Source organism: Arachis stenosperma, chromosome 5 (assembly GCF_014773155.1).
Source record: "Arachis stenosperma cultivar V10309 chromosome 5, arast.V10309.gnm1.PFL2, whole genome shotgun sequence".
Taxonomy (NCBI): Eukaryota; Viridiplantae; Streptophyta; class Magnoliopsida; order Fabales; family Fabaceae; genus Arachis; species Arachis stenosperma.
The window spans coordinates 95,580,806-95,591,805 of record NC_080381.1 but is presented as its reverse complement, the minus strand read 5'-3'; the positions used below and the strand labels follow the sequence as shown (position 1 = coordinate 95,591,805).

The following is an 11,000-nucleotide window of genomic DNA, read 5'->3' as shown; positions in this document are numbered from 1 at the left end:
AGAGAAGCTCTTCATGCTTCTTCTCCATGATGACAGAGGGATGTCCTTGGGCCTCAAACACCATGGATTCTTCATTCACTTGAATGATTAACTCTCCTCTATCAACATCAATCATAGCCTTTGCTGTGGCTAGGAAGGGTCTGCCAAGGATGATAGATTCATCCATGCACTTCCCAGTCTCTAGGACTATGAAATCAGTAGGGATGTAATGGTCTTCAATCTTCACCAAAACATTCTCTACAAGTCCATGAGCTTGTTTTCTTGAATTGTCTGCCATCTCTAATGAGATTCTTGCAGCTTGCACCTCAAAGATCCCTAATTTCTCCATTACAGAGAGGGGCATGAGGTTTACACTTGACCCTAAGTCACACAAGCCTTCTTGAAGGTCATGGTGCCTATGGTACAAGGTATAGAAAACTTCCCAGGATCCTGCCTTTTGAGGCAGTTTCTGCCTAGACAAGTCATCCAGTTCTTTGGTGAGCAAAGGTGGTTCATCCTCCCAAGTCTCATTTCCAAATAACTTGTCATTTAGCTTCATGATTGCTCCAAGGTATTTGGCAACTTGCTCTTCAGTGACATACTCATCCTCTTCAGAGGAAGAATACTCATCAGAGCTCATGAATGGCAGAAGTAGTCCAATGGAATCTCTATGGTCTCATTTGAGCCTCAGATTCCCATTGTTCCTCATTGAGGAACCAGAGGAGATTGGTACACGCCCACTGAGGTCTTCCTCAGTGGCGTCCTCCTCCTCTCTTCCTCTCCATATTCGGCCATGTCTATGGCTTTGCACTCTCCTTTTGGATTTTCTTCTGTATTACTTGGGAGAGTACTAGGAGGAAGTTCAGTAACTTTCTTACTCAGCTGACCCACTTGTCCTTCCAAATTCCTAATGGAGGACCTTGTTTCAGTCATGAAACTTTGAGTGGTCTTTATTAGATCAGAGACCATTGTTGCTAAGTCAGAAGTACTCTGCTTAGAACTCTCTGTCTGTTGCTGAGAAGATGATGGAAAAGGCTTGCCATTGCTAACCTGTTTCTCTTCCACCATTATTGTTATTGAAACCTTGTTGAGGTCTCTCTTGATTCTTCCATGAGAAATTTGGGTGATTTCTCCATGAAGAATTATAGGTGTTTCCATAGGGTTCTCCTAGGTAATTCACCTCTTCCATTGAAGGGTTCTCAGGATCATAAGCTTCTTCCTCAGATGAAGCTTCCTTAGTACTGCAAGGTGCATTTTGCATTCCAGACAGACTTTGAGAAATCAAATTGACTTGTTGAGTCAATATCTGTTCTGAGCCATATGGCATTCAGAGTGTCAATCTCAAGAACTCCTTTCTTCTGACTAGTCCCATTGTTCACAGGATTTCTTTCAGAAGTATACATGAATTGGTTTATTTGCAACCATTTCAATTAGCTCTTGAGCCTCTGTAGGCATCTTCTTCAAATGAAGATCCTCAGCAGAGCTATCCAAGGACATCTTGGATAGTTCAGAGAGACCATCATAGAAAATACCTATGATGCTCCATTCAGAAAGCATGTCTGAGGGACATCTTCTGATTAATGTTTGTATCTTTCCCAAGCTTCATAGAGGGATTCTCCATCCTTCTGTCTAAAGGTTTGGACTTCCACTCTAAGCTTACTCCATCTTTGAGGTGAAAGAACTTTGCCAAGAAGGCATTGACTAGCTTTTCCCAAGAGTCCAGGCTTTCTTTAGGTTGAGAATCCACCATATTCTAGCTCTGTCTCTTACAGCAAAGGGAATAGCTCAGTCTATAGACCTCAGGGTCAACCCCATTAGTCTTGATTGTGTCACAGATTGCAAGAATTCAGCTAAGAACTGATGAGGATCTTCCATTGGAAGTCCATGGAACTTGCAATTCTGTTGCATTAGAGAAACTAATTGAGGCTTAAGCTCAAAGTTGTTTGCTTCAATGGCAGGGATAGAGATGCTTCTCCCATAGAAATCAGGAGTAGGTGCAGTGAAGTCACCCAGCACCTTCCTTGCATTGTTGGCATTGTTGTTATTTTCGGCTGCCATGAGTTTTTCTTCCTTGAAGAATTCGGTCAGGTCCTCTAAAGAGAGTTGTGCTTTAGCTTCTCTTAGCTTTCTCTTCAAGGTCCTCTCAGGTTCAGGGTCAGCTTCAACAAGAATGCCTTTGTCTCTGCTCCTGCTCATAAGAAAGAGAAGAGAAAAAGAAACTGTGGAATCCTCTATGTCACAGTATAGAGATTCCTTGAGATGTCAGAGGAACAGAGAAATAGAAAGAAGAAGGAGAAGAAGAATTCGAACTTTAATTAGATAAGGTTCGAATTGTGCATTAAGAAGGAGTGGTACTCCATAAATAGAAGGATGTGGGAAGGAGGGAAGAGAATTTTCGAAAATTCAATTAAAAGATTTTGAAAACATTTTGAAAATTTGATTGATAATTTTCGAAAATTCAAAGTGCAAAAGAAATCAAGTGATTTTTGAAAAAGATTTTTGAAATTAGAAGTTTTAAAAAGATTTGATTGAAAACTATTTTGAAAAAGATGTGATAAAAAAAATATGATTGAAAAGTTATGGTCTTAAAAAGATGTGATTGATAAAATATGATTTGAAAACAATTTTAAAAGATATGTTTTGAAAATTATTTTAAAAGATTTGATTTTGAAGATTAGTGACTTGCCTAACAAGAAAAGATATGATTCAAACATTAAACCTTTCTCAGCAGAAAAGGTAACAAATTTGAGATGTTCAATCAAATCATTAATTGTTAGGAAGTATCTTTGAAAAAGGAAAGACATTAATTTTGAAAACATTTGATTGAAAAGATTTGATTTGAAAAAGATTTGATTTTGAAAAACTTTGAAAACTTAAAAAAAAAATTGATTTTGAAAACAAAATCTTCCCCCTAGCACCATCCTGGCGTTAAACGCCCAGAATGGTATACATTCTGGCGTTTAACGCCCAAAATGCTACCTCTTTGGGCGTTAAACGCCCAACCAGGTACCCTGGCTGGCGTTTAAACGCCAGTCTGCCTTCTTCACTGGGCATTTTTGAATGCTCAGCTTTTTCTGTATAATTCCTCTGCAGTATGTTCTGAATCTTCAATTCTTTGTATCATTGACTTGAAAAGACACAAATTAAAAAATATTTTTTGGATTTTTAATAATCAAAATGCAACAAGAATGAAATAACAATGCATGCAAGACACCAAACTTAGCAGTTTGTATACTACTGACACTACATGAGACACATAAACACTCAAGCCAAAAGAATTCAAAGATCAAAACAAAGAAATATATGCATGGATTCGAAAAATATAACAAAAACATGCATTTGACACCAGACTTAAGATGAGACTCTAGATTCAAACAAGAAATATTTTTGGATTTTATAATTTTATAATTTTTTTGTGTTTTTCGAAAATTAAGTGGGAAAAGATATCAAAATTCTTAATGAGAATTCCAGGAATCAGTGCAATGCTAGTCTAAGACTCCGGTCCAGGAATTAGACATGGCTTCACAGCCAGCCAAGCTTTCAAAGAAAGCTTCGGTCCAAAACACTAGACATGACCAAAGGTCAGCCAAGCCTTAGCAGATCACTGCTCCAAAAGCAAAATTGATGAAAATCAACAAGCTCTTGTGGTGATAAGTTGAAACCTCGGTCCAATCAGATTAGACATGGCTTCTCAGCCAGCCAGATTTCAACAAATCATCATGAAACTCTAGAATTCATCTTCAAGAATTTCGAAAAAAATAAATACCTAATCTAAGCAACAAGATGAACCGTCAGTTGTCCAAACTAGAACAATCCCAGGCATTGTTACCAAAAGCTTGCTCAAAACTTGAACAATCCCCGGCAACGGCGCCAAAAACTTGGTGCGCGAAATTGTGAACAATACTTTTCACAACTCTCATAATCCCCGGTCATGAACTCCAAAAACTTGGTGGTTCAATTCCATGGCATTACACAACTTCGCACAACTAACCAGCAAGTGCACTGGGTCGTCCAAGTAATACCTTACGTGAGTAAGGGTCGATCCCACGGAGATTGTTAGCATTGAAGCAAGCTATGGTCATCTTGTAAATCTTAGTCAGGCAAACTCAATTGGATATGATGATGAACGAAAATAATATAAAAGATAAGGATAGTGATACTTATGTATATCATTGGTGTAAGAGCTTCAGACAAGCGTATGAAGATGCCTTCCCTTCCGTCTCTCTGCTTTCCTACTGCCTTCATCCAATCCTTCTTACTCCTTTCCATGGCAAGCTCGTGTAGGGTTTCACTGTTGTCAGCAGCTACCTCCCATCCTCTCAGTGAAAGCGATTGCATATGTCCTGTCACGGCATAGCGGAATTCAGCTGTCGGTTCTCGTTCAGGCCGGAATAATATCCATTGATACTTTTGCGTCTGTCACTAACGCCCTAGCCTGCTAGGAGTTTGAAGCATGTCACAGTCATTCAATCATTGAATCCTACTCAGAATACCACAGACAAGGTTAGACCTTCCGGATTCTCTTGAATGCCGCCATCAGGTCCTGCCTATACCACGAAGATTCCTTTTAAAGAATCCAAGAGATATTCACTAAGCCTCAGATGCTTGTAGAACAAGAGTGGTTGTCAGTCACTTTGTTCATGGGTGAGAATGGTGATGGGCGTCAATCATCACCTTCATCAAGTTGAAGAACAAGTGATATCTTGGACAAAGAATAAGTGGAATTGAATAGAAGAACAATAGTAATTGCATTAATACTCGAGGTACAGCAGAGCTCCACACCTTAATCTATGGTGTGTAGAAACTCCACCGTTGAAAATACATAAGAACAAGGTCTAGGCATGGCCGAATGGCCAGCCTCCCAATGGTCTAAGATAGCATAAAACGAAGATAGCTACCAAAGTCTCTCTTTTTCTAATACAATAGTAAAAGGTCCTACTTATAGAAAACTAGTACATAGATGAGTAAATGACATAAAAATCCACTTCCGGGCCCACTTGATGTGTGCTTGGGCTGAGCAATGAAGCATTTTCGTGTAGAGACTCTTCTTGGAGTTAAACGCCAGCTTTAGTGCCAGTTTGGGCGTTTAACTCCCAATTAGGTGCCAGTTCCGGCGTTTAACGCTGGAATTTCTTGAGGTGACTTTCAACGCCGGTTTGGGCCATCAAATCTTGGGCAAAGTATGAACTATTATATATTGCTGGAAAGCCCAGGATGTCTACTTTCCAACGCCGTTGAGAGCGCGCCAATTGGGCTTCTGTAGCTCCAGAAAATCTACTTCGAGTGCAGGGAGGTCAGAATCCAACAGCATCTGCAGTCCTTTTGAGTCTCTGGATCAGATTTTTGCTCAGATCCCTCAATTTCAGCCAGAAAATACCTGAAATCACAGAAAAACACACAAACTCATAGTAAAGTCCAGAAAAGTGAATTTTAAATAAAAACTAATAAAACTATACTAAAAACTCAACTAAAACTACCAAAAACATACTAAAAACAATACCAAAAAGTGTACAAATTATCCGCTCATCACTTTACAATCATGGTTCATTTAACCTTTCATCTAGTTGATGAAGCAAAACTTGGAGGACCAGTACACTATAGATGGATGTATCCTATTGAGAGGTAAATATCTCTTTTCAGTCATTGTTCATTTAACCTGTCACTTGGTTATATCTAGCTTACTAAAGCCAATTATACAAACTAGGTATTTAGGACATTTGAAGTCCTATGTACGAAACAAAGCTAAATCAGAAGGTTCTATAGCTGAGAGATACGTGGCTGAAGAAGCTCTTACATTTTGCTCTCGATACTTAGAAGGGATTGAGACAAGAATTAATAGGCCACCACGTGCTGATTATCCTCCGGATGATAATTACAGTACACATGTGGATTCTCTTTTTCCACAAATGGGTTACTCTAAGGGAGCTTTCACAGTATTTGAGTTGTCACCTATGGAAAAAAAATAAGCACATCATTATATGGTTCTAAATTGTCCATATGTCAAACCGTTCATTGAGAAAGTGCTTAAGAATTTTCGTACATATTTTTTATTTACTTGAAAATAGTTGTTTAGTTAGAGTTAAACTTCCATATCTGACAGTGACTTCAAAGATTTTGTACGAAGACGATCTAAGGGTAGAAAGCCTTCAAATGTAGAGATAGAAAAAAGAGTCAATAAAGATTTTGTTACTTGGTTTCCTGCACAGGTAAATAGAAAAGTGATAATTTTTTGCTAATATTGAGCTAGTATTTGTGGATATCATAACTAATATATTGTTCTATCATAATAGCTTATGAACCCAGACATTATGAATACTGTGCATGAAGATTTGAGATACTTAGCAAGGGGTCCATCACGATATGCCAAGAGGTTTTCTACATTTAGTATTAATGGGTTCTCCTTTCGAACTACCAATCGAGACAATGGGTTAAAGACCCAAAATAGTGGAGTTTTCTTAATGTCTTCAACTCCTTGTGTTGCTAGCACTAGTGATGCTAATGTTAGAAATGCTTATTTGTCATATTATGTCAAATTAGAAGATATTATAGAACTAAACTACAACGGCCGATTTTGGGTTACTTTATTCAAGTGTAAATGGGCTGACACCACTAGAGAACGGGGCTGTAGAAAGGATAGTTGGAGTTTTACTTCTGTTAATTTTTTACGAGTAATACACAGTAGTGACCGAGAGGAGGATGATCCATATATTGAAGCCTCACATGCTTGAATGGTGTATTTTGTCAATGATGAAGTGAATAAAGATTGGAGTGTTGTCGTGCATTTGAAGCCAAGAGACTCATATGATATGGGGGGAAATGAAGATGATGAAGCATGCAAGAATGAGCCATGGTTAGAGCAAAACTTGAATTCTTTATTTGAAAATGGTGATAATCTATCAGATGAGGTAGATGATGAACTACTAGATGATGACATTGGAGAAGACGAACACATATCAGAATAGTTAGTAAGTTAAATTAATTTATGGTATGAAATTTATATTTAAGTTGTCATTTAGTTATAATTCACATTTTATATAATTCACATTTAGTTATAACTCATAGTTGCGCCTGCTGATATATACTAGTTAATTGCCTAGTTAATTATATCAGTTTATGTATTAATGCAAGTGGCATTAATTAAATTGTCATTATAACTAAAATTGTCATTAATAAAATTGTCATTATATCAATTTATGTATTAATGCAAGTGGCATTTATAATTCAGTTTCTTTATAACCAGGTCATTATATCAGTTTATGTATTAATGCAAGTGGCATTTATAATTGTCACTATAAACAGGTCTTCAAATTGTCATTAATTCTATATTTATTAATTATTGATTTGATCTATTATGCAGATATACCAAAGTAAAAGAGGTACAAAAATCTACTTAACGTAGCAGCAGCTGCAAATTCTTCACAAGACAAGTTAATAGCAGCTACAAATTCATCCCGAGACAAGTCGGCAGCTTCAAATGCATCACAAGTCAAGTCCATAGCAACTGCAAATTCCTCCCGAGTCACATTGGCAGCAGCTGCAAATTTCTGCCGACACAAGTTGACAACAGGTGCAAATTTCTCCCGAGATAAGTTGACAGCAGCTGCAAATTCCTCTCGAGACAAGTCGACAGCTTCAAATTCCTCCCGAGACAAGTTGGCAGCAGTTGCAAGTTCCTCCCGAGACAAGTCAGCAACTTCAAATTCTTCTGAGCCATCATCAGTTGCTTCAACTATTTCTAATCATCCATCCGAACCTAAACGTAAACGTGGACGTGAATCAAATCATTATTGGACTGTTGATGCCATAGGTATGTAATATTCTTCGAACATAATTATTTTAGTTAACATATGGAAAGTATATTATTTTACTAAAATAAAATAATATAGTATAAGCCATTTCAAACCATTTGACTACTGACTCCGTATTGCAATGTACTACTACGTTGCCTGCGTTTAATTTTCGGGGAACCAGTGATCTTATTATAATAATATAAGTATAAACTATATACATGTAACTCATTTCAACAAAGCCACGGATTAATTGAAGCACTTGAAGTTAGAAAAGTCAGTAGTTGAATGAAGAGATTGTCAACATTGATGATATTATATTATTATCCTTAATTTTAATAAGCTCCAATAATAATTACAATTATGTTGAAGCTAAGTTCAAATGTATAGGAAACCAAATGAAAAAAAGTTAGTATTTGATTAGAAACAACAAAAGAAAAAGGTATGATTTATTTGACATTATACTTATTTATTTTTACTTATTTATTTATACTTATTTATCTATTTTAGAAGAATATGAAGATCGTACATGCCTTCATTTATTAGTGAAGAATGTGCATAATTTGTCAAAAGGTTTGCGCATAGTTGTCAATTTTGATAAACAGCATGCAGCAATAGGAGAAGCAGCCGGACTCCTTGCAGGAGTTTGTGGACAATTGGCCACTGATTGTGTAGCATTTCTAATCAGTTTTGATAAGTGGTCAGACATTCCAAAGAGCTTTTTTGAAAATCAATGGAAAATTTTTTCCCTAGTAAGAAGATTACTTAAACTCTAAAGCTTATTTCTTTGTCATTATTTAGTTATATTTGCTGGTTAATATATATATATTCTTTGTTCTATATTAAAGGCTCGATTTTGCTTCAAACTGAGTGATAACTTGGCCAAACAATTTCTGCTCCAATCGCTTGGCGAAAAATGGAGGGAACATAGGATAAAGCTTTGGAATGAGTTTTATGATCCGAGGTTGAGTAAAACTGAGATCATAAATAATACACTAGAAGATATTGCTCCTGATCAATGGGCTTTATTCGTAAAATATCGTTTGAAGCCTGAAACTCAGGTAAGTACTTACTCTCCTAGTTAAATGTTGTCCCACTAAAAAGCCTTATATAGTTTGCTGTTGTAAATAGGATATTGAATTCATATGGAATGTTGTGAAAAGCCTTTATATAGAGTTGGTAATAAAAAGCCTTTATTCATTGTTTGCTGCCTGCTCGTCTTTTATTTTATATAGAGTTGGTAATGAACCAGTGATATGTTGAATGCATGTTATATGTTGAACGCATGTTTGACTCTATTTAATTGTGTCCAAATTTATCTTGCAGAATCTTTGTAAGAGAAATGAAGAAATTTGGCAAAAACAAATAATTCCTCATACTTCAGGTGTTAAATCAATTGCAAGAAGAAGGGTTGAATTGGTAATCATTTCTATGGTTTTGTTTGAATTGGCTGAGAACTGCTATTCTCCAATGCATGATTATTGATGTCTTGTATATTATTTTATTATTAAACTAATTCAGATGTTTGACAAGATCCTTTTGTCAGCATAACTAATAATATTTTAAGAAAAGGATAAATATGGTCCACTTCTCCAATTAGAAGCCTTTCAAGAGTAATAAGCAGAAGTGTCTTTAAGCATTGCAATTTCAAAATCATTCTCATAGTGATCCATTTGCCCCATCCCACTTTCAACAAATATATCTAATACATTCTTTAATAAAGCCCGATCAATTTGCTCTTTTTCACATTTTTTATCAATCTTTAAACAGATAAGGGTTAGTTAGCTAAATTTGTAAGCACTGAAAATCTAGCATAACAAGGAAGAAAACCTACAAGAGAAATAATTGCATCTCTAACTTTCCCATTTAGCTCCTTGTAAACCTGTAAATATCTGTAAAATGTCAATTTCTCAGCTTATGTTTAGTTTGCTGCTACTATTATATTTTATATAGCATAGTCATTTATGTTAGCACCTAATGCATCTCAGTTATTATATTGTTGCTGTTAGTTACTTAATTTTATGCATATATTTCTTGATTGAGTCTTTCTACTTTTCTTGAATTTTAGACGGAAGAGACGGAAAAAGAAGTTAGTAGAGTTCAAATGTAGGACATCACTCACAAAAAAATAGATGGAAGTTATGTTAATGAAAAGACTAAAGAAATAGCAGTAAAACTAAAGTGCAATAAATAACTTGTTTGTATTTCTTTTTCTTTCTTTTTTTATAAGATAATACTATGTTTGACTATTTCTCTTTCTTTTTATATGTGTAGGAGAAGATTGAAGCATATAGTAGTCAACAAGCGGTGGAATCAACCGTTAATTCCCCTCTTGATGCTCTTGGAGTAGTTCTTAGGAGAGAGCACCCCGGTGGTGTTCGTGGTTTAGGCATGGGAGCTGTTCCAACAGTTGCTTTCAAGAACAACACTACAAAGATTAATTAGATGAATTTAGGATCTTCAAATGATGATGGCACATCATCTACTTGTGGTCCAAATGTGCAAGAAGAGTTGGATACCGTTAAAACACAATTACAAGTGCTAGTCTCCTATATTGCTTCTAAGGAAGGAGGTAAAATTCCAGTGAAATTGGCTGGATGTTCCCTACTCAACAAATTTTACAACTACTGTAACACCCTAACTACCAAAGCTCACGCTTCCGGCTGCGCGACTCTGATAGCTTGGACATTACGACGACTCTTATACTATTTATTATTAAAATATGAGCCTGTTTGAAACTTTAAACCGCAAATACCGTTCCCAAAAATACTTTCGTTCGATAACGTACATCCAAAAAAACCATACAACTTACAAAAACTCATAAAGAGTACATCCATATATATACATACATATACAAATAATATTACAGACATTAACTAATACAATTCCTATCCCTCTTACAGAATATATCAAGATAAAGGCGAGGGTACAATAATTAATAATCTAAAGCAATACAGAACATCACAACAATAACTAAATAAATTCTTCGTAACTTCTGCGCCCATATCCTGAAAGGGGAAAATTGTAAGGGGTGAGAACATCATCCTCGAAAGGGTTCTCAGTAGAGGGTTTTTAGGAATTACTGTAATAGGATACATGAAGATAACCGCACCAGTGATTCATAACCGTCTTATGCCTCTTTTCAAAAACAACGGTTTATAACAAAAGTAAAGTCAGAAATCTTTTCTGAAAAAAGGAACCGTTCAATTCTCAAAACATCAAAGCATTTCAAAA

General features: G+C 36.1%; 1 protein-coding gene and 1 non-coding gene across 2 annotated transcripts; both read left to right on the top strand.

Annotated features, from left to right (window-relative positions):
• Window positions 1–1,530: 1,530 nt before the first annotated feature.
• Window positions 1,531–1,637, top strand: LOC130983601 (small nucleolar RNA R71). Its single transcript, XR_009087584.1, has one exon. It is a non-coding gene; the product is annotated as a small nucleolar RNA R71 (small nucleolar RNA).
• A 5,070-nt stretch (window positions 1,638–6,707) lies between these two features.
• On the top strand, window positions 6,708–10,211 carry LOC130980982 (uncharacterized). Its single transcript, XM_057904625.1, has 6 exons — window positions 6,708–6,884; window positions 7,354–7,786; window positions 8,277–8,518; window positions 8,615–8,827; window positions 9,093–9,185; window positions 10,041–10,211. Exons 1-6 carry the CDS (start codon window positions 6,708–6,710, stop codon window positions 10,209–10,211), a joined length of 1,329 nt encoding a protein of 442 aa, XP_057760608.1.
• The last annotated feature ends 789 nt before the right edge of the window (window positions 10,212–11,000 follow it).